The 23,515-nt window shown below is 49.9% G+C and overlaps 1 protein-coding gene across 13 annotated transcripts in view; it reads left to right on the plus strand.

The window, feature by feature from the left end:
- The window catches only part of SEMA5B (semaphorin 5B), a 118,079-nt gene that overhangs the window by 77,513 nt on the left and 17,051 nt on the right, over positions 1-23,515 (plus strand). For all 13 annotated transcript variants that reach the window (XM_039477641.2, XM_039477643.2, XM_039477642.2 and 10 more), the window contains 7 exons: positions 1,315-1,518; positions 6,424-6,523; positions 10,467-10,512; positions 20,841-20,903; positions 21,283-21,381; positions 21,887-22,100; positions 23,205-23,490. In XM_039477641.2, coding sequence (XP_039333575.2) covers positions 1,365-1,518; positions 6,424-6,523; positions 10,467-10,512; positions 20,841-20,903; positions 21,283-21,381; positions 21,887-22,100; positions 23,205-23,490 — 962 coding nt within the window. In that variant the 5' untranslated portion in view covers positions 1,315-1,364. The remainder of the gene's footprint in view (positions 1-1,314; positions 1,519-6,423; positions 6,524-10,466; positions 10,513-20,840; positions 20,904-21,282; positions 21,382-21,886; positions 22,101-23,204; positions 23,491-23,515) is intronic.

The raw sequence follows: 23,515 nt of genomic DNA on the forward strand, positions 1-23,515 counted from the left end.
TTTCCAATAGAGAAAGAATAGAAGCAAAGCCAGCTAAGCAGAGGGGCAGATGTTTATCATTACTCAAAGTGGCCTCCCCCAGAATTCAGAGGTTAGGGTTTTTTAAAGGATAGTTTGGGGAGCAGTGGGGCTAGGGAGTGGAGAGTGCTGACTGGTGAGGTCATGGATGAAATCATAGGAACTTGAAGCCCCTCTTCTTGTGCTGAGTTCAGTTCCTGGGTAGGGGATCATAAGATCAGATGAACCAGTTTACCAGTCCGGGTGACACCAGCAGATCCAACAGAGTGCAGTGTCTGAAAAATGCCTAGAACACCAATCTCAGGTTTTACAATCATGATGTTATGTATAGGAGCAATTAGGAATCTTGTGACATCTGGCTGAATGACTCCTGAGCCATACTTTCCTACCTTGTGGCTAACTTGTTAGTATTACAAAGGAGGTCTGATCCCCAAGCAGGGAGGTGGTTTGCTTTGGGAAGGGGCTGTAATCTTCTTTGCTTCAAAGTTAAACTGTAAATTACACAGTTAGCTTGGCCTAGGCCCAGGAATGACCAAGGGCAACTTGCAGGCTATAAACAAGATGGAGTCTGTTAGGTCAGATTTCCTGCACTGTCATAGTTTTTGCAAAGGCAGTTTCAGTTCTTTATATATGTTAGGAATATTGGTTTCTTGTCTGTGATATGAATTGCAAATATTTTTTCTAGTTCGTCATTTCCCTTATGATTTTGATTGATGTTGTTTTGGGGGAGAGGAAAGGGAAGTCCAGGTGTTTGTGATTTTAATGTAGTCAGATATATCAATCTTTTCTTTGACGGCTTCTGGATTCTGAATCATGGTTTCCCATGCCAAGGTACAGAGGATCCTGCCAGAATTTTCTTCTAGTATTTTTATGATTTTTAGCCTCAACATTGAAATTTTTTGTCTATTTGGAATTTTTCCTAGTATATAAAGCATGAGTTATGGATCCAGATTTATCTTTTTACGAATAGTTACCCATGGCCTCAGCTCCATTTATTAAAATCCCTAAGATACTACCTTTATCATTAAAACTAATTTTAAACCATTTGGGATCATAAATAGAAAAGGCACTATAATTTGTCAGTTTTGTACAGCATACTATTACAAGGGAAATTAGCTTTCAGGGGATGATCTATATCTTTGCATTTACTAAAGCAGAGCAAACTCTGGGTAACATAAATACAATAGAAATTTATTTTTCAGACCCCGTGTGGGGCCACTGACAACCGCAAGCGAATCGAGGGCGGCGGGCCCAGATGGAGGGAGCGCTTGGTGAGACTGAGTGTTTGTGTTGCAGGTCTCCTCCGCTGTCTGCCTCCCAGAGCTAGGACTGCAGAGGAGCCCACCATGGTGGTCGCAGGCCCCCTGGCTGTCTCGCTGTTGCTGCCTATCCTCACGCTGCCGGTGTTCCACCTCTCCAGCTCGCAGGATGTCTCCAGGGAGCCCAGCAGTGAGCAGCAGCTGTGCGCCCTGAGCGAGCACCCCACTGTGGCCTTTGAAGGTAAGAGCTGCTTCCCGTTTGGACCTGTCTCGCAATAGCCGTGTCCTGAAGGACTTAGGTCAGACCTTGGCAGGAGGTTTCTGGCTGTTGGATGTCCTTCAGATGTTCATTAACTACTGGGTCCCGGGGTCCTGAGACTCTTCCTCTGGTAATGGATGTTTTAAAAGGATGGGCAGCGATGGACTGGAGGGGTCTAATTTTTGTCTCTAGCTAATTGACTCAGGCCCTTCATGCATGCCAACCTGGGGGAAAGGGAGTCTTTTGCTAGAAAAGGAAGTTGTGGATGCACTGGGTGTGGGTGGCCAGGGGTCTCAGCATGACTCATGCATTAGGAGATCTCTGGAAAGCTGCTTTCTGCTCTAAGGGGCTGCAGGGCTCTCTCTCTTTAGAGTCTTGGGAAATTCCAGTGCAAGGGCTCTGGTGACTCGTAACTCCTTCTGTTTGTCAAGGGAGGGTGTGAGAATGTTCTATTAAAGTGTTTCCCAAACTGGGATCTGTAAATCACTGGACATGTTCCAAGGAGTCTGTAAATTCTTGATAAGAGTTTCTAAAATTAGTGTGTATATATATATATATATATATATATATATATATATATATATATATTCTAATACTTGCGAAAACACACACACACACAAATACCGGAGCATTCCAGACATTCTGTCACAACCTATTACCCAGTTTGGAAGGGGTGGGTTCCTGGTTGCGCTACAGTCATTAGTACTTCTTAACCCACCACCTACTTGGCAGCTCTCACTGGGATCTGCAGATGCAGTCTCGGGGGTCCCCAGGTTCTTAAGTTTAATAGACACTGGCCGATTTCCTCCTCATAGTAACCCTGTTGGGGAGGAAGTGCAAGGAGACTGTCACTGCCGTTTACAGATGGGAAGGCCTAGGCATGGCGGGCCATCCTCAATGCTGGGCCCCTGACTCCACACGCAGTGCTCTGTCCACTGCCCACTGCGGAGCCCTCAGGTGCTCTACACTCTGGTGGCCCAGACAGGAGGACACACAGAGCCCCATCCTGCAGGAGTGGGTCAGGCAAGATGGATCAACCAGTGAGGCCAAGGATTTGAGAGGTGGGAGAGGCAGTATGCAGGAGAGTCTGGGGGCGTTGCGGAAGGGTGGGATTCCCACCTGTGGGCTGACTCCTCTCAGGGAGGAAGGTTTCTAGCTGTCTCGTTTGAGCTGGGATCCAAAGCTTTGAAGGCTTAAGTGGATTAAAGTAAATTAACAATGTCCTAAGCCTGCAAAACGCGTGCACACCCTCAGACTTCTGATGGCTCCTGGAGTGCTGGTGGCTGTCACTGAAGATAGGGACAGAGGGGGATGGAAGTAGTGGATTCTTAGGGCTACCTCCCTCACACTGGGGCCCTAATGAAACATTTCCTCCCAGGGGCTTTGTTGGGGGGCACTATTGGCCTGGCTGAGTCTGGGGGCAGGGACGTGGAGCTGGGGAATCCCTGTCCCCCCACTAGGCTGGTCTCTGTTGGTGCAAATTGGGTTGGGGGAGGAAGTCAGAGAGGTGGGAGATGTCTTCCTTGCGTGCCTGGGTTCCTTGAGATCATTTTCAATCCTCAGGTATGAATTGAATGAATCTGACTTCTCAGCCCACTCTCCTATAGAATGAAGGAATGCCCTCCTCCCCTTCCCTATTCTGACAGCTTTCAGTTTTCCTAACCATTTGCTGTATTTTCATTGTGTCTTGCTTGGTACCAGGCACAGAAGGGGATGCTGTGGGGCCTCAGAGGCGAAGAGAGTTTCCTTTGCATACCTAATGATCTCATGTTATTGGTTAAAAGTCACTGCCTTTGGTCCCTCAGCCCAGCTGGCACTGGTTCTGCGCTTGGACCAGGGCTGATTCTCTTGTGTTCCCACATTCCTTAGTGTGGCTGAGCACACAGTAGGGACTCAGTTAGAGTTGGGCAAAGGACTGTGCTCTGGGGACGCTGCATTGGGGAGAAGTGGCCGTAATCCAGGACAGCACCAACCCCAGCCTCGAAGCCCCCTAGGATGTCACACTTCCTTTCTGACCAATCTTTAGGCTGCCAGCTTGTAACTGTGAGTTTCCCTCTCCCCTGACACCTGACCGAGCTGTGAATAACCCCTAAATACCCTAGAGGAGCTGCCAGTCGCAGAATCTGACTGCTGTTTTTCTGTTTTGTAAGGTTAAATTTTCTCCTGTGGGTTTCTCTTAAGGGGGGCCAAGCTGCGTTTCTCTTCAGCCTGCATATTCTCTCATTTGCCAGTGTTACCTTTCTAAGCAGCAGGAGAAGCCTGCCTGGACTTAATGCTGGCAGTGGTTAATCTGCAAGGTGGGTAATTGAATTGACTGTAATTAAAATCACAGGCGCGTCATGGAGAATGTCATTTTTCCCTTAAAGTCACCGTCCAAAGCCTTCACCACACATGGAACTCAGAACGTGCTTGGTGTTTTAAAGACAGGCTTCCCTCTGGTCCCCTTGGCCTGTTTAATGCAAGCAGGCTGGTTCCCTTCCCAAGGCTCCCCCAGGATCCCTGTCCTTTGCCCATCCCCTTATCTTCCCACTTCCCCCATCCCCCTTGCCCTTGTGGGCCTGGGCTAGGGGAGGCGTAAGGAAACTGGAAGAGGCCACCACCCTCCATGCCCTCACTCCCACCTCCCCATTTTTATCCCAGCTTCTACCCTGTTTCCTCTTCTTTCCCCTCCTCCCCAAGAAAGGGCCTAAGTGAAGACAGAGCTGAGAGTCCCCAGATGGAGTACTGCAGACCCATCATGCCACCTCCTCCCTCATTCAGCTGCCTACATCTGGAATGCCCTTGTCAAAAGGGAAGGAGGGAATTAAGGTGTAACCCGTTTGCTGCTGCTAAGGAGCACTCAGTCTCATAGGGATAGGGAAGACCCCACCCTACACACACAGAAAAGATTTGACCACATTCAGAGTGACAATAACGTACAATGTAAATGGAATGGAAAAGATAGAACGTGAAACAAAATAAGATCAGGGTGGAGAGGTTGTAATCCAGGAAGGCTTCCTGGAGGAGGAAGACCCTTGGTTTCATTTCCAAGGTAATATACTATTTCTCCAGGATTTCTGAGAAGTCAGCTAAAAATCCAACCCATCAGACTCCAGACCCACTTCTTATCCTATATCATCCAAAAGCCATCGTGGCTACATGACAATTCTTGCCAACCTATAGTCACCTGCTGGGGGCAGAGGCGGGCCCAAGGGGGTTGCCTCATTTTGCTGCAGTATTTCTTTCTTCTTTTTTTAATCATGCCTATCACAGTTTTCTGAAAAACATCCAACTCGCAAAATCTCCAGTTCTCCAGGGAGCGATTAAGTGTTTGCCTGTCGTGCAGAAATGAAGCGCTGCTTTTACTCTGTAGTGGAGGGATAATGAGCAATGATTTATTGCCCTTGGATTACACACACAGACTCTCTCTCTCTCTCTCTCTCTCTCTCTCTCTCTCTCTCTCTCTCTCCCCCCCTCTCTCCCTGCCCCCCACCTCCTGCCCCCACCTTCTGTGAGCCAGTCGCTAAGGCACTGTGGGGAGAAAGCACAGTGTCTCCTGTTACCCCTAAATCTTTACCACCTTCAGCATGAAAGTTCCTCTACTCCATGGCTCTGTCCTTACTGGTGTCAATTCCCTCCCGTCTGTGGGCCACGCATGGGCTGAGGGAGAACTATCAGGAGGCTGTGAACCAAGAAGGAAGAAGTGTGTCTCCAGCAGGAGGGAGGCCCTGCCAGACCACTACCCATCCTCCCAGAGGCTGTGAGGTCTCCTATCTGCCCACCCAGTCCCTTTGAAAGGCCTCAGTTAGGAACAACCTTCCTTGGAGGCAGGGTGGACACTGACCGCCCAGTCTTGTCACCTCCCACCTCTGCAGGATCTTGTCTGAAAATCCAATTCCCCTCATACAAGAAGGGATTGAGGATTATTCATATATATGTTCAAACATGGCCAAGTGCTGGACTGAGCCTGGAGATCTAGGAAGAAAGTCTTTCTTGGCTCCCAGGGCAAACTACCAAGCTCGACACACAGTGTGGCAGTAAAAGTAAAGTAGAAGACTGAAACCCCTTAACCAGGCTTGAAGCAGGCAGGGAAGGCTTCTTGGAGGAGGTAGGGATGGGGGTGAACAGGAATTGTTCCATTGAGGGAGAACTGAAGCACAAGGGCTCGCAGGCTCTTGTGGGATGGATTCGGGGCAGAGAAGTGTTTGTTTAGTGTGACTGGGGTGGAGAGTTTAGGATATGTGAAAGGCGAAGCATCGTTCTTTCAGGGGATCAGTAAATAATCGCTGTGCTAGGAACTGGACTTGGGAAGACAGTGAGCCAGAACCCAAGGGCCTTTGCAGGAGCTGGACTTTTCCTGGGGGTAGTTGGGAGCTGTGAACAGCTTCTGGGCTGGAGAGTGACATGACCACATTTGCATTTGAGAGCAAGTGCTTGGGTTGCTTTGTGGGAAATGGACTGGAGGGGCAGGCGTGGAAGCCAGGCTGGTTAGGAGGCTGTTGGCACTGCTCCAGACTGGTGGTGGCTTGGATGGGGGTGGGATACAGCAGGAAAGAAGTGAATGGATTTCAGAGGCAGTTTAGAGGTAGAACAGGCAGGATTTGCCAGCGTGTACTGATGTGGCTGGTGGGGGTCTGCGGGGAGTCAAGGGCGAGTATAGGTGTCCCTTCGTGCCTCTGTGGGAAGGCTCATACCCTCCTTTGAGCTAAGGAATGTGCCCTCCTCTGCGCTAAGTGACTGCAACACCCACTCCCAAGTCCCTGGGGCCACACAGAGGTGGGCAGGTCTCCTGGGTGCCATCACCCCACTTTCCCCCGACTTTCACCCTTCTGTCCTGTGGTCTGCTGTGGGTGCAGCTGGGAGCTCCTGGCCCGACAGTAACCTCAGGGTTGCCTCTCCCTCCACCAGATCTGCAGCCATGGGTCTCTAATTTCACCTACCCTGGAGCCTGGGATTTCTCCCAGATCGCCCTGGACCCCTCCAGGAACCAGCTCATCGTGGGAGCCAGGTAACGAGGGACAAGAGGGTTGGGGCAGGAGGTGCAGGGGCTTGGAGCTGGGTGGAGGGAATATTTTTCGGGATGAATTCACCTGGGCAGACCCACGTGCTGGGCCCGTCCTCTCTGCTGGGCCCTCTCTGTGTGGATGTCTGTCCCCTACGGAAGGAAGCATATTTCGGTTGGGAGGGGGCGAGGGTGACTCTTGACTTCACAATCTCAGTCAGCTGCAGGCCTCTGTGGTTGGCAGTTAGTGAGGGCAGGGATGCCTGCTGGCCACCTCCTGACCTGTCCCTGCCCGGCGGCCTGGACGGCTTCCTGGGCCAACTCCCTGGGAGCTCAGTGGAGAAGGTGCCCAGGAGCCCCCTGCCGGCCAGCCGGTGGCCTGCACCTGGGACAGCCGGGTAGGGGTAGAAACTTCCCTGAAGGACCTCACTTGCCTGTGGCCCGATCTCTTAGCTCACTATTCAGATCCAATATCCAACAGACAATACTCTCCGGGGGGACCTGTGGAGACTCTCTGGGTTGGACTAGGAGGAGCTCATTCCTCATGAAGCCATAGACGGTCAGCTCTGGTAGGGAGGGGACTTAGAGAGGGCCGACTCTAGTAGCTCTCACAGTGCTGTCCCTGGCCCCACAGCACCTGAGAATGTGTTGGAAATGCAGATTCTTGGATCCGCCTCAGACCTCTTGAGTCAGAAACTCTGGAAGAGGCAACCTGTGTTTTAGCAACCCTCCAGATGGCCTGATCACACTCAAGTTCGAGAATCGCTGGTGTCATCCCACCGTCCTCATTGTAAACAGGCAGTAGCAGAGGCCCAGAGAGGGGAAGGTGACGTTTCCAGCATCACACAGCATGATGACAGCAGGATGTGGGGACTAGAGCCAGGTCTCCTTAACCCAGGCCTAGAGTTTCTCTGCAGGTCCATCCATCTCATGGCCTGGGACCGCACTGGTATTTTTCAGCTCTGTAGCCCAGAGGTTCTGACTCAGTGGATGTGGGGTTGGGGAGAGGGTGGCCACTGGGTCGGGCACTTCCGAGCCACGCTGTAGCTGACCGTCCTTGCCCTGGAGCTTTCCTTAGTGTCTCCACTCCTTCATTTGCTGTATGAAAATGAAGCCAGTCAAGAACAGAGCTCTAGACTAGGCTCGAATGAGCTGGATTCCTGTCCTGGGGGATCTTGATCTTGGCGCCTCCATTTCCTCGTCTGTAAAATCTGGGTTACAGTTTGTGCGGCCAACCTCACAAGGCTGCTATAAAGCTGGGCCTGAAAGCATTTTCGTTTTCATTTTTTAATCTTTAAACTAACTATTTTGTCTTATGGTGGGACATTCAAAAGGTGCAAAGAGGTATATGGCAAAAAGCAGGGCCAGCCCCGCCAACAGGCAGGACCCCTGACTGAAGGTGCACCCAGTGGTGAGGTTCTTGGCTCCCCAGAGGAGTCTGTCCATACGCAAGTATACGAGAGGATGGACTTTATTTTCCCAGCAAAGAGAGTAATTGTTTACTCTCTGTTTTGAGATGATTGTAGATTTACCTACAGTTGTAAGAAATAATAGAGAGAGTTCCCATATGCCCTTCATCCAGCTTCCCCCAAGGCTAACATCTTGCATAGCTGTAGGACAACATTACAATCAGGAAACTGGCCTTAATGTGATCCTTTAACCTAATTCTGATTTTACCCACTTTACATTTGTACCTTTAAAAACCCCAAATCATAGCATCTGAACCTTTTGAAAGCATTTCAAAATCTGCCATTTATTCCATACTGGCCACATGGCAGGCACTATTTTATGTGCCATATATGTAGTAAGTCAGTTACTGCAGGGAGTAAATCACACATATATTTAATCTAATACAAGTAGTCAATCATTCTTGCAGTAAATCATCAAATCTTCACAAGTGGGTGAACCCAGGAAGTGGGTTCTATGGTTACCCCCATATTATGGACCAGGAAACTGGAGCTCGGAGCGATTAGGTTACTCTGTGACTGTGGTCACACTGTTCTTCCTGACTCACTCTCTGGCTTCCCCAGAAGGTGGTCATGTTTTCTGTCTGGAGGCCTCCCACACACAGACGGATGGAGGGACACCTTTTCCTGTGTCCCTGAGTCTGGCCATGCCCTCAGATGGACAGGGGGAAAACCCGTTCTAGATCTGGTCACTTAGGCTTCTTAGAGCCAATGTAGTGGGTCCTCGCCACTTTCTTTTCCTGTTTCCAGGTCATTTTCCTTCCTCCTTTTCTTCTGCCTGAATTTTTTCCCCTTATTCCTGACCCCTGGACCTCTGGAATTCAGGCTAGGGAAATTTTATATTCATTTATAGCTCTGCCTTGTTCCACAGGGGATTTAGGGTGGGTTAGGCTACAGAGATTTCTCTCTGTTCTCACATTCCAGCTCCCAGGAGAGCTGACTGCGATGTTGTGATGAATGATTTTTGATGGATAAAAATGAATAAAGTAATGCAATGTTTCCCCTAATTTGTTAAAGCTGTGAGCAGATGCCTGTGTTACCTGAGCAGGCAGCTGGGGCACAGCCATAAGCTGGAGCTCGTCTGTTCCCAGGCCAGGAGGGTGGGATGGGGAGAGCTCTGCTAAGGACTTGGAGAGGGGGTTGGGGAGGGACAGCAGAGGCCTGGAGCCAAAGTCACCTGGGAGGCCCGCCCAGCCCCAGGACAGCAAAGAAGCTGAGTGGGGCCTGGGCCTGGAGCCAGAGCTGGGAATGCAAGCCTCCTGGCCTTCGGCGTCTTCTTCCGGCTCTGGATTCCTTCAGCAGGGGCCCTCTTTCTCTTTCTGGCCCACTCCACGGCCTTTCCCCTCATTTCTCTCCTCAGCTGAGGTAGGCCAGAATTTTCTGAAGTCTTGATTCCTCAAAAGTTCAGGAACCAAAATAGGAATAGCCAAAAGAAGACAGAAGAAGCAAAGAAAGAAAATTGTTGCGGAAAACCAAGACTTTACATCTGTTCAACATGAACAGGGCTTTTTACTGTGCATCACAGCATCCCTGTGTCTCCACAGTCCCGTGCAATAAGAAAGACAGCCATTCACTTCCCCGCTGCACAGATGCAGGCGCTGAGGCTCTCAGAAGGCCCCCAGCAGGTGGCTGAGCTGGAATTCTCCCGGTCTGTGCATGGTGGGCCTTCTGGCTCCAGCGTCCATGCAAAGCAATTTCCCAGTGGCTGACACTTATAATACTTAATAAGTGTCTGATATCATCACTGCTAGTAGTAGTAGTATCTTTTTTACTACTGAAGGTAAAAACTGGACTTGAGGTGGATGAGTCTGGAAGCCCTGTGCAGGCTGGACTGTGGGGAGAGGGAGGGTGAGGTGGTGGATGGGATCGTCTGGGCTAGATGAGAGAGGGTAGTCTAGAGAGGCGGCCACAGAAAGGTCAGACTCGGAGCCACTGACTGCAAGAGAGACTGCAGGACATGAACAAACGAACTGGACTCAGGACCCTGGGGTGCAGAGCCAGGAGAGATGGCTGGCCTGTGTGAGGAGGGGTGGGTCAGGGTGGCAGGCCAGGGTAGGAGGAAGCTGGCTGTCTGCATCCCTGCAAGAGTGCTGTGAGGCTTTCCATTTAACGGCTCTGTGGTTGGAAAAGGTGGGGTCAAGGGCTTCCTCCCTGTGCCTGCTGAGTTGGCTGGGAGCAGAGACACGTGGGACTTCGGGGAAGGTCTGGGTTTGAATCCTAACTCCTTCACTTACTATCTTGGTGACTTGGGCCGTCTACCCACCTCGCTTCCTCATCTGTAACATGGAGCTTCCTGAATTTCCTCCCAGGGTTGTGTGAAGATTAAGTGAGCAAATAGAGGTAAAGCTGTCTTTGGGGGTTGACCCTAAGCAATCAGCACCCAGTCCTGGCATCCCAGGAGGCCCGAGCCAGGAGGCTGCTTGCTCCCTGGGTCCTGCCTGCAGAACCGTTTTCACTTAGGATGTCTGTTTCCGTTTTCACAGGAACTACCTCTTCAGACTCAGCCTTGCCAATGTCTCTCTTCTTCAGGTACGAATGCTCTCTTTCCTTCCCTTCCTGTAAATTCCCCTATTCCAGAGCCCAAGGCGAGGCAACGCAAACGGTGCCATTCAGAGTTCAGCCCCTTGTTCTTTTCACCAGCCGTGGACTCAGACCCCAGCTATCAGGGTCACTACGGGGAAAAGCATGTGGAGGGGGGGTGTGGCCCACATATACGCAGAGGCATGCACAGGGCTCCTGCATCATGCAGCAAGGCTGCTAATGAGGAAGGGAGGAAAAGAACACCAGGCTGGGGTGACCGACTGTCCCCGTTTGTCTGGGGTTGAGAATGCAGAACTTTCAGTGCAACAACCGGGACAGTCCTGGGCAAACTGGGTTGGTCAGTCATTATAAGTCCCCAGCCTAGATCCACAGAGGGGTCTCTGAGTTCGAGCCTCTACGGAACGGGTGTTCTTAGTTCCTATCCTATCTCAGTCTGAATGATCCCATTCTAACTCAGCATTTTCTTTGAGCGGTGATTGATTTATTATCTGCTGCCACGAAGGACTTCCCAAGCATAATTCCCTAAGTGCTCTGAGAGGCATTTTAATGGGACTCCTTGATCCAGAACATTTATCCCAGATTGAGAAACAGATGCCAAACCATCTTTGCAGAGGCTGAATATTGTAGAGAAAGGAAGGCCATCTCTTCTTTAATGAGAGGAAGGCCTCAGTTCTCCTATGTAGGAGACGTGTTCTGGTCTCCCAATGACTAAGCATTCTTTGAGTACTTACTGTGTACTATAACTAAGCTAGGGGCCACAGGACTGTAAGAAATGCAGAGCTTCCGGCCTTCAGGAAAACATGATGAATGACTAACCTAATCAGAAGTTAGAACTTAATCATGTGCTGAGCTGTTTGGTATAGAGTGTCACTGCCACAGGGGAGACCTCCCTGGGAAGCTGGTATGACATCCTGGCCACAGCTAGGTCCACACACCCAGGGCTATTGCAGCTCTTGGATGGTTGCTAGAGGGGAGGTTTAAGGAGGGGACAGTATGCCCATTGGAAGGGAAGGGTTGGGAGGAGCTAGGGCAAGTTGAAAGGAAATGCCATTCATCTATTTATCTGTCCATCTGTTCTGCTATCCATACCTTTACCAGCCAGCCTACCCATTCATCCATCCATTCACCCACCCAATAAACATTTATCGAATAACTACTAAAGGCCAGGTCTCGTCCTAGGCATGGTACAAGGCATTTGAGTTCCAGAGTGAATCAGGCCCAGTCCCTGGCCACAAGGAATATGCATATAAGAGATCACATAGGGTTCCCTTGAGGGGCCGTGCAGCATATTCCTGGGATCTGGGCTGGAGCGAGGCAGGGCAAGTTCCCCAGAAGCAGCATCTTGTGGCCTGTCATCTCGGTCACAGGCAGCCGGTCGAGAGCCTAGTTTCCAGTTGGGGGGAAAGTAAGCCAAGATGCCAAATTCAGCAGGTCAGGGCCTGGGCGAAGCCAGTGCAGAGGGGGTTCAAAGTGGATAGAAGGAGGTGGACCCAGGGGTCCCACCCTGAGCTCCAGGCAGCTGGCTTTTTTCTTGGTTCCAGTGGTCTGCTGATGAAGGCCTTCTGGGAGTGTAATATGGCTGGAGGGCGGAAGAGAAATAGATACACAAATAAAGGCAATGCTGTGGGGAGGGTTTGGGAGGGGTTGCCTACAGGCATGAGAAACCATCTGGGCTCAGTAGGGTCTGCAAAGGCTCCCAGAGGAGCTGTCCGTATACTGGAGATGAAGGAATGTGTTTGCCAGGCAGCTAAGGAGGGGAGCAGAGGTGTGACATGACATGCAGCACTGAGAGGCAGGATCAGAGGGTGTGAGCAGGGTAAGGGTAGCAGGTGAGGCCCAAAAGAGAGATGCTGCACTGCAGGGGGTCTTCCTTGCTGTGCTGTATGGTCCCTATTTTGTTCCGAAAGTTAAAGAGATCCATTAATGAGTTTTTTGGTTTTGTTTTTGTTTTTGTTTTTGTTTTTGTTTTGAGACTGAGTTTCGCTCTTGTTACCCAAGCTGGAGTGCAACGGTGCGATCTTGGCTCACCGCAACCTCCGCCTCCTGGGTTCAGGCAATTAATTCTCCTGCCTCAGCCTCCTGAGTAGCTGGGATTACAGGCACACACCACCATGCCCAGCTAATTTTTTGTATTTTTTGTATTTTTTTTTTTTTTTTAGTAGAGACAGGGTTTCACCATGTTGACCAGGATGGTCTTGATCTCTTGACCTTGTGATCCACCCGCCTCGGCCTCCCAAAGTGCTGGGATTACAGGCTTGAGCCACCACGCCTGGCCCATTAATGAGCTTTAACCAGAGAAGTGGCATGACCATATGTGGTGTTTAGATCACCTGGCCCAGTGCAGAGACTGGATTAGTGAAGGAGCCAGTTAGGAGACAATTGTAATATCTAGGCCAGTGAGGGAGACAGTGAAGGAAGGCAGTGGCGGTGGGGATGGAGAGAAGACAAGAGGACGGGATCTTAAGGTGCAGGATCATATGGGCCCACAGCATCACAGACTCCAGGGGGCACCGGGCACACTGTCTCCTGCATGAGGGTGACCCTGGGGCGTTGGGAAAGTTGGCTGCCCTGGAGGATTTAGTGATGCTTGGACCACAGTGATGACATCTAGGTTTCTGGCTTGCACAGCTGGGCACCATACATTAGGATGGGAATGGGGTAACCTGACTCGAGGCCACTGGCTCTCGCTCGGCTGCATGCTGGAATCACCAGGGGAGCTTTAACAAATGCGGTACCTGGGTCCCACCCTCAGAGATCTGGACTTAGTTGCTTTGGGTTACAGACTGGGCCCTGGGATTTTTACAAGCTCCCAGGTGATTCCAACGCGCAGCTAAATGTAGGAAGCGCTGCTCTAGAATGTCAGGGTCCTCTCTGTAGATGCTGCCCAGCCTCCCTGACCACTGTCCTGTAGGTCATAAGTCACATACCTTATCTTAGGACTGTTAGGACTCTGTTAAGATTCTGCGCTTGATGACTGAGTTCCGGGGTTTGGTTCGTCCAGATCAGTGTTGACCTCGCATCAGCCTGGAGCAGGTGTCTTATGGCAGTTCATAGCTCAGGCTTGGAGCAGAGGCTCAGCTCCAGGGGCATTCCTACAAACCAGCCCCCAAAGCACCAGGAACTGGTTTGACCACTTTCCCCAGCAGATCTCTTAGGGGCCTGACCTCAGGATTTCCAACTGGATTCGATGTTACGGAACTCAGGAAATAAATACGTTTTATTCCATGTTCCCACCCTGGGGTGTACCATCAGTCCACAGAGGGGAGAGAACAAGCAAGGGGTTGGAGCAGGCTGTCCAGTGTCCCCTGGAGCAGACCTTGGCCTCTGGTCTTCAGTGCCTGGTCCTCCTGTCTGTTGTCCCTCCTGGTGAGGAAGCCCTGACTTGTGACTCTCAAAGACTGACTTCAGGGATTTCCCTGACCGTACCCTCTCCGGGGGCTTTGGGTCCCTGGTTATAAGCTTTCAGTCCTCGGTGTCTGCTGTCACCAGCAACCAAGTGCTAAAAATGATCTGCACCAGTTCGCTGACAGGGGAGGCCGGGCCAGGGTGACCCAGCCCAGCTTCTACTCTCCCTGTGGCCTGGGGCTACACTTGGGTTAAAACTCCCGATTAGGGAGCTAACTGATCCTCCCACTTGGCCCCAGGGCATGATTTAAGCAAATTTAAAACCCAGTACTTTATTGATAGTTTAAATAATTAACATTCTTTAAAGACAAATCTAAATGTAAACAGTTTTTGCAAACCAGTATCCATTAAGGGATTTCTAAGTACCTAACTCCTATTAAACAATTTATGTAAACCACTCTTCCTTAAAGAAAATCGAATGCCCAGCTCCTTCCCAATCCTCCAAGCTCTGAAGTAGGGAAGAGGTGCCGCTAGCAGCAGATGGGGCAGTGTGTGTGTTGAGGGCAGAGGAGTCGGGGGAAATCAAATCAGCTCACCAGTGTGGTTATTTATCAGTGTAACTTAATAAACTGGTACTGGGAAAGAAAAGGAGGCCAGTGATCAACAGCGTCCCCTGGCTGCTGAGAGGACCAGCGTGATGAGCTGTCTTGGAGTTGGCAATTAGGAGCTGGTGAGCGACCTTTGCCAGAACAGTTCCACGGGACGACCTGGCTAGAGGCCTAATTGCAACAGATTTATGATCTTGGTTTGCCAGATATCCTGCAAGGCAGAAATGAGGACTATTCTGCACATATGCATCAGGGCGCATAATGGGGCTTTGTTCCGGCCTGGGCAGACATGGAGGGCGATGCCTGAGCTCTCTTCCAGTTTATCTCCACGTCCTCCAAGCTCAAATCTGGCAGCCCTGGAGAGGTTTGAAGTTTAAACTCCACTGAGCAGTGGACTTAATGCTCCAAAGATGCGTTGACGCTCAGTCATCGTCCCTGGCTCCCAAGTGTCCGTGGGAGTTGTTGAGTTCACACGGAAACGATCCTGAGTGTCGCCTGCTCCCTCTCACAGCTTGAAAACCATGCAGCTACTTTTACTAGAGATGGCCATCCTGGAATTTCTGGGACAGCCCTTGTTTAAAGCACTCTGTGTTCCACATTGATCAGACACATCTTCTCCACCCCTCCACAAAACTTCACTAAAAAGAGTGAGAAATTTTAAAGGGTGCACATTCACAACAACAGAGAGAATGAAAAACATATCAGTGAAGAAGAGATTACACATTCTAGGGCAATGGAAAGTGAATAGAGACCGGCGGTGGCTCACACATGTAATCCCAGCATTTTGGGAGGCCGAGGCAGGTGGATCACCTGAGGTCAGGAGTTCAAGACCAGCCTGGTCAACATGGTGAAACTCCATCTCTACAAAAATACAAAAATTAGCTGGGCGTGATGGTGGGTGCCTGCAATCTCAGCTACTCGGGAAGCTGAGGTGGGAGAATTGCTTGAATCTGGGAGGCGGAGGTTGCAGTGAGCAGAGATCACACCACTGCACCCCAGACTGGGCAACAGAGCGAGACTCTTTCTCTTAAAAAAAAAAAAAAAGTGAATAGTGCAATCCTATTGACTTAGCAGAGCAGATTGGCTTGCAGAGGGGATGCAGTGGGCAGGCAGCTGACTCCTCAGAAGGGCCCCAAAATTGGGTGTCCCATATTGTGTGATGTGAGGATGAGGTACACAGATAAAAGGGAGGATTGATTGAAATTCTCTAAATTAAAGGGTTGGCACCCAGGTCTCCCATCCCATCCCAAACAGCAATCCCGTCTTCCATCTTCTCCCTTACTCCAATAAAGGAAAGACCCTTTCCCTAAAGATTCAACAGGAAAGGCTCCATATTTAGGGACTCCTAAAGGGCACTGATGAGGTGTGATCAAGTGAAAGTCTATTTCCTCCTCCCACCCTTGCTCCCCAGCCTTCCAGGCAGGAGATGGGGGAGTCTTTGCTGGAAAAACTCAATAACTCCAGAGACCAGACTTTTAGAATATGACATAGAGGCTCTCCCAATGAAAAAGGCTCCTCACCCAGCATTCTACGAGAAGCCCACCAGTCTATATGAGCCCTCCCATGGAGTTTCCAGTGAGCTGCTTGGTACTTTACTCTTACACGAAGATGCTTTTTTATCATGTAAAATGTTATACACACAAAAAAAGCAAAGAAAATTGTACATGAACCCCATGTACTCAATAGCAGCTTATAACAATTACCAGCTCATGGTCAATCATCTTTCATCTACATACATCCCTTGACTTCCCTGTCCTGAAGCAAATCTCAGACATATCATAACATCCATAAATATTTCAGTATACATTTCTAAAAAAATAGGGATTTTTAAAAATACGGGTCTGACTCTTGTCACTAAGGCTAGTGACACAATCATTACTCACTGCAGCCTCTAATTCCTGGCCTCAAAGAGTCCTCCTTTGGGAGACCTCCATCTCATCCTCCTAAAGTGCTGCGGTTACAGGTGTGAGCCACCACACCAGGCTGGGATTCTTTTTTTATAAAAGTGGTCCGAAGTTAATAATTCCAAATCACTAAGTGTCCAGTTAATGTTTACATTTCCCTGCTTGTCTTATAAAATTTTTAAATGCCTTTAAAATTCCGAGTGAAAATTATTTTCAACCTAGAATTCAGTATCAAAACTACCAATGAAGTGTGAAGAGAGAATAAATCAGACATGCAAGAATTTGAAAAATTGATTACCATGTTCCTTTTCCTAAGAAGATACTGGAGATGTGTTCCATCAACATAAGTGAGTAAATCATGAAAGAGGGAAACGTAGGATTCAGAAAGCAGAAGAGTAAAGAAGGTAAATCCCAGGCTAACAGTCAGGCAAGAGGCCTCAGCTGGTCCACTGGGCAGGGGGTTGGAGGTTGGGATGAGGAAAAGGATGGGAACTCACAGATTATCTGAATCACTTGTGCATACAGTAAGACAATCATCTTGAGCTCAGGCACGGTGGCTTACACCTATAATCCCAGCACTTTGGGATGCCGAAGGAAGCAAATGACTTGAGACCGAGAGTACGAGACGAGTCTGGGCCACATAGCAAGACCCAGTGTGTACACATAATTTAAAAAACTAGCCGAGTGTGGTGGTGTGCACCTGTGTTCCCAGCTACTTGGAAAGCTGAGGCAAGAGAATCACCTGAACCCAGTGTTAGGTTATGAAGGGAAGGTGAAGGTTAAAGAAAGACACATACGCAGAAAGAGGGCAGCTCAACAGTAAATGCAGGCTTCATACCTATGGAAGTGGGGAACTAGCCGAACGCCAGAGCCCACTGCTGCGTATAGGCTGGGGGTACTTATAGGTATGGGCAGGAGGGGTCTGGGCAGTAGGGCTTGCCACTCGCAGGATATTAATAAGATGTTCCCATGATGAGGCAGTTCTGGCCCTTGCTCTGGTGGGACGTCAGCGTAGTGTTCCTTGGACGTTTGTCCATCGAGACACGAGAGGGGTGTTTCTTTAGTTGGGCCTTTTGTCTGCCTTGTGGTCAGGTGGTTAGGCAGTATGTTTCTCACAGCCCAAACCCCTGAGAAGTGTTTCACTTTGACCCCCAAGTCTACAAAATAGTGGAGCTTAAAATGGTGCATTTTGGACTAACACCCTGGAGGTCGAGGCTGCAGTGAGCCATGATTGTGCCACTGCACTCTAGCCTGGGTGACAGAGCAAAAACTTGTCTCTAAAAAAGAAAAAAAAAATCATATTGAGAGGGATGTGTAAGACCTGTTGAACATTTGGGGAAAATGGGTGATAAGTCTATGCAAAACAAGCAAATGAAGACAATTAAGACAATCATTCAGTCCGGGGGAAAAAAAAATGTTCAAAAAAGGAAACCTTATCGGATACGAATATTTCATTGATTCTCACATGCACATGTTTTCACATTTTAATGAGTCTGAAGTGGGGACGTGTTTTTCAGTCAAAGGCATCTGATGGTCACTGTCAGCCAGGTGCACTCTTGATGTTGTCATGCCCGTGCAGGTGTGAACTTAGTCATTTTTTCAGGTGTTCTGACCAGACAGCAGCAACCCCTTGACGTTTCAGTCCACAAACAATTTTAGGATCACATGAGGAAGGAATATGAGTCCTGGTGTGTCAGAAAACCTGTGGGCACCTACTGGTATGGTGCCCATTCTGTAAGCATCCAGACTTGCAGGATGAGGTCAGTGGTACGGAAGAAAACTCTGGAGACCAGAGTGGAAAGCTCTTTAAGAATTATTGCAACACTGACACCTGGGCAGTTCAAAGAATGGTTCTGTAAACAGACAGACAACAGAACGGGCACTGACAGCTCGATGAATGCTGAATTCAAAGGTTTAAGGATACCCAATTTTGCATATATTTTTTGTACGCACAAGATTGATATGTATGATAAAAACATACATCTAAATAAGAGCACTTTCAATATGTTTACATTAAAATTGTAACGAATAAGAGCATTTGATTGGCAGCAATTTTCTTTCTCAGTGGTTCATGCTACAGATTGATGGTGCCATACATTCAGTGAAGTCTGGGGTACTAGCTGTAAATACCAATGTTGATTTTAATTAAAACTGTAATTATAATGGGAGGATGAGAAGACAGGAAATGTTATGTGTGCTTTGGTGCGGGGAAGAATGGTGGTGGGTAAGTGGGAAAAATCTTCACCTCCGTTAACAGGAATTTAAAAGATGAAGTCTAAGATTGGTACATGTGTTTTAGAAATTGGTTTTTTAAAACACACCGAAAGCAACTAAAAGAGGTGAAAGTGGTTGTTTTTGGGAAAAGGGGTGGGTTTGGGAGGAGTGGGTCACTGGGGTTTTAATTAATAAATTTTAATATTATTTAACTTTTTAAACTCTGTCATTAATTTGATTTTTAAAAATTTAAGTAAATAAATGGTCTCAAAAAAGCCATTTCGTGCTCTTACCTCTGTAAATATATATACTCTCTTTCGGTCTAACTTTTGGTTAGAGAAATCTATTCACCGTGAGAGGCTGCAGGATGTAGCAGAAAGAGCTTGGTTCTGGTATCACTTGTCTGGATTTGCATCTTGAGTTTCTCAATTACTAGCTGTGTGACCTTGGGCAAATTGCTCCGCCTCTCTGGACTTTAGTTTTCTTCCCTGTAAAACTAGCAGAAGGCTATGTGTTTCACTGGTTGTTGTGAGGATCAAAGAGAAGTGTGTCAAGTCTCTGGCACAGTGCCCATCCCATTGTTGAGTTCAGCAGAACTTTAACTCCTTTCACGGTGCAGCCCCCTCTGTGGGATCCTGCCTCCTCAGGAACAAGGCTGACCCCTTCAATGTGCTCCTTTACCCAGAGACTCCAGGACCCTTTGCTCATGCAGTCCTCCCAAAGCCACCCACCGTCCAGGGCTTTTGGCCTGCATCTCTGCAATGTTTGTGGCTCATTACTCTTTTCTGCCCCCAGGAACCTCAAGGTTTCTTGTATCTCCTCCTTTATATCAGGCTCAGCCTGGGAGCTGATGGGTTCTGCATGTGACAGTGCTCAGTTGTGTCTGTCCAGATGAACACTGTGGCTCTGTGGACAGACTAGGGGTCCTTTGCTCTTCTCCAAGGTCTGGGAGATACAGAAGCCTGGGTTCCCAACTCGTCAGGGTGTACAGGAGTCAGCCTCCCTCTGCCTCACAAAGCAGCCATCACGGATGCAGGTTGGCTGTGTCCTGGAAAGCAGAGAGAGAGGCCTGCTGCTCGCTCTCCTGGCCTCTGCTCACTCTCCTGGCACCCTGCCTTCCCTCACACACTGCGGCCTCTGGAGCTCTGCAGGCAGTAACTTCATGGCTAGAAACAGCTTTCTTAGAAATTAAAAGCAGGTGGGCTCTTTTTCTTTTCTCCCCATTTGGATGAGAGAGCTGCTTGTTCAGGGCTCCCTCTCCCAGGACAGGTGGGCAGTTCATGTTTATACATGTGACCCAGAAATACGTAATGAGCCACACCAGGGCTGTTGACAGTGCTTGGACGTGGAGGGCGTCACGCCTCCCTTCAGCTGCTGTTCAGAGAGAGTAGAGGCAGAATAGATGAGGGGAAGAAGAGATTCCGGGTTGAGGGCAGCCCTCTCCTAACGCCATGGGTATGTGAGAACGTACCCATGGTACTGTCCTGCAGGTCGCCCCATGAAAGCTGTGTCCCCACACACATGACCCCATGGCAGAGCACGAGGGATGCCACCAGGGCAACCCGAAGGAAAGTGCAGATGGTGGGGGTGGGAGGGAGGAGAGCAATTAGGAAAGGGGGAGTCTCAGCCCTTGAGACTATGGGAACACACATAGTCTTTGGCATCAGAAATGTGGGCTCTAGACCCTGCTTTACACGAGGTTCTGCGTGACTTGCTTAGGTCACACAGAACCTTGGTTTCTCCATCTCTTAAGGAAAAAGCCTGGAGTTGTCATTGGAAAGTTAAATCTCCTACATTCAGGGTTTGCCAAATCTTTTCTCCCTTCTTGCCTCCCGCTCATTTGAGGGCCATCTGGCACAGAATAGGCGCATTTCCCACTCAGGGACTGGGGTGATATTGAAGGTCCTTTGGCCACTTCCAGCTCGCTGGCTGACTCCTCGGACAGAGCTGTGTGGGGATGATGAAAGCTGTAGAAGCTGTTCCTCCAGGCCTCCTCTGACCCAAGCAGGTGTGAGGGGTGTTGGGCTGACGGTCCCCACCTGTGAAAGGCCTCTGGGTAAGGAGACTGGGCAGCCCTCCCAGGTCCAAGTGGACGTAGAGAGAAAAGCCCCCACCCTGCAGGCTGTCGCTCCTTCGCAGCTTCCTGTCCACTGCTGATACCGGCTGCTGCCTGCCCTGGTGCTGAGTGGCGGTGAACGACACAACAGTCATGTGATGTCTATGTGTTCCTGTGTTCCTCCCCCAGGCCACAGAGTGGGCCTCCAGCGAGGACACGCGACGCTCCTGCCAAAGCAAAGGGAAGACTGAGGTACGTGGCCTCGGTTGTCCGGGGGCCCCACCTGAAGCTGGAAGGAGGCTTTGGTTGTGGGGATGGAGGGGGCATTGTATGGACATGATGTCCCCTGCTGGAGAGGTCTGGCCAGGGTAAGCTGGGGCTCCTTGGGCAGGTGGGGACACAGCCCTGCGGCCAGTTGGTCCTGAGCATCTGAGTGAGCAGTGATGCAGAGAGATGGCCTTGGTGGGAGGGGCGTCCAAGATGTGACCTGGACATCAGGACAGGTGGATCTGGGGTCGAGGGGAGTGTCTGAGAATACCTGTTGGCATCCACGACGCAGTGGTATGAGGGTGAGACACTCAGCATCGCACCTGGAGAGCTGTGCTGTCTGCTTCTTTCCTTCCTGCCTCAGGAGGAGTGTCAGAACTACGTGCGAGTCCTGATCGTCGCCGGCCGGAAGGTGTTCATGTGTGGGACCAATGCCTTTTCCCCCGTGTGCACCAGCAGACAGGTGAGCGGCTCAGGGTGGGGCAGGCTGAAGGGGGCACCATGCAGAGTTTCTCCTGTCTGGGCACACAGCCTTGAAGAGGGGTTGCCAAATTTTGCAAACAAACACACAAAACAAACATAAAAGGATGCCCAGTTAGATTTCAATTTCAGATAATAAATGATATTTTAGCATAATCATGTTCCCTGAAGTATTTGGGATAAACTTATACTAAAAAATTACTCCCTGTTGGTCTGAAATTCAAATTGAACTGGGCCTTCTGTATTTTGTCGATCAGCCTTACCTTGGAGGGTCCTGACTGGGGCTGGAGACAGATGGACCCACTGGGAGGACCTTTCCCTCCCTGAGGGAGGCTCCCTCAGAGGGACCGTGGGCTGGGAGTGAGGACGCTGGAGGAGGGGAGAGGCCCGGAGAGACTGGGGCCCAGGAGGAAGCAAAACTTGGGTGGAAAGAACAGGCAGTGCCAGGGCCTCAGGGAACAGTGTCCCCTTCTCCTCATTGTCCCCAGGTGGGGAACCTCAGCCGGACGATTGAGAAGATCAATGGTGTGGCCCGCTGCCCGTACGACCCACGCCACAACTCCACAGCTGTCATCTCCTCCCAGGGGGAGCTCTACGCGGCCACGGTCATAGACTTCTCAGGTCGGGACCCTGCCATCTACCGCAGCCTGGGCAGCGGGCCACCACTTCGCACTGCCCAGTATAACTCCAAATGGCTCAATGGTAAGGAGCCCCCAGTGCCAGGGGTGGGGACTCCCCTGGTTCTGATCCTGCCAGCCCACCCTGAGCTCCCCCATTCATCCTCCTTCCTGTCTAACCTCTGCAAGGGCTCCCACTTGCCTCATCAAAAAAGAGGTCCAGAGTAGGGCAGACATTCGTCCAAAGACCGGAGCATGCTGGAGATGGACCCCAGATGAAATCACAGATGGTGCTCTGAGGACCCATAACAGACGGAGGGTGGGCTATTAGGGAGGGTGAGATAGTCAGGAATTGTTTAGGAAAATAAATTATGGATAAGAAGAAATTATGAGGCCAGGTGTAGTGGCTCATGCCTATAATCCCAACACTTTGGGAGGCTAAGGCAGGAAGATCTCTTGAGGCCAGGAGTTGGAGACCAGCCTGGCCAACATAGCAAGGTCCTATCTCTAAAAACAGTAAAAAATAAATTAGGCTGGTGTGGTGATGCACACCTGTATTCCCAGCTACTCAGGAGACTGAGGTGATAGGATTCCTGGAGCCTAGGAGTCTGAGACTGCAGTGAGCTATGGTCACATCCCTGAACTCCAGCCTGGGCGAAAGAGCAAGAGCCTGCCTCTTAAGAAAGAGAGAGAGGTTATGGAAAGGGCCATGTGAATTTCCTAACTCTTGGGGTTGAACCCCTGTTTTCTCACTAACTATTAGGTTGCACAAAACTGATCCTGGTTTTTGCCATCAAAAGTAATGGTGAAAATTGCAATTATTTTTAAACCAACCTAAATAGCTGTATGTCCTTGAGCAAGTACTTAACCTCTGTGTGCCACAATGTTGTTCCGTAGTATGAGGATAATCATAGGCTTTACCTCAGAGGTTATGTTGATCAACTGGGTAAATCCCCATAAAGTACTTAGGATATTGTTTGGCACCCAGTGAGAGGTGGGTGGTAACACATGGTTAATATTATAGCTGCACTTGGAGGTAGGAATAGAGTTAGTTAGGGCCCCCAAGTCACTAAGCTTGCAGGGAGAGGATGTCAGGGTCCCCATCTGGGAAGCAGTTGAGTCCTCCCGACTCTGCCCTCTTCTTCCCTGCTGGCCTGCCCTGCCCCTTGTTCCTCTTCTGCCCACCCAGAGCCAAACTTCGTGGCAGCCTACGATATCGGGCTGTTTGCATACTTCTTCCTGCGGGAGAACGCAGTGGAGCATGACTGTGGACGCACCGTGTACTCTCGCGTGGCCCGTGTGTGCAAGAATGACGTGGGAGGCCGATTCCTGCTGGAGGACACGTGGACCACATTCATGAAGGCCCGGCTCAACTGCTCCCGTCCAGGCGAGGTCCCCTTCTACTATAACGAGCTGCAGAGTGCCTTCCACTTGCCAGAGCAGGACCTCATCTACGGAGTTTTCACCACCAACGTGTGAGTCCTGCCCTCTGCCAGCCCC

This window comes from Saimiri boliviensis, chromosome 8 (assembly GCF_048565385.1).
Source record: "Saimiri boliviensis isolate mSaiBol1 chromosome 8, mSaiBol1.pri, whole genome shotgun sequence".
Taxonomy (NCBI): Eukaryota; Metazoa; Chordata; class Mammalia; order Primates; family Cebidae; genus Saimiri; species Saimiri boliviensis.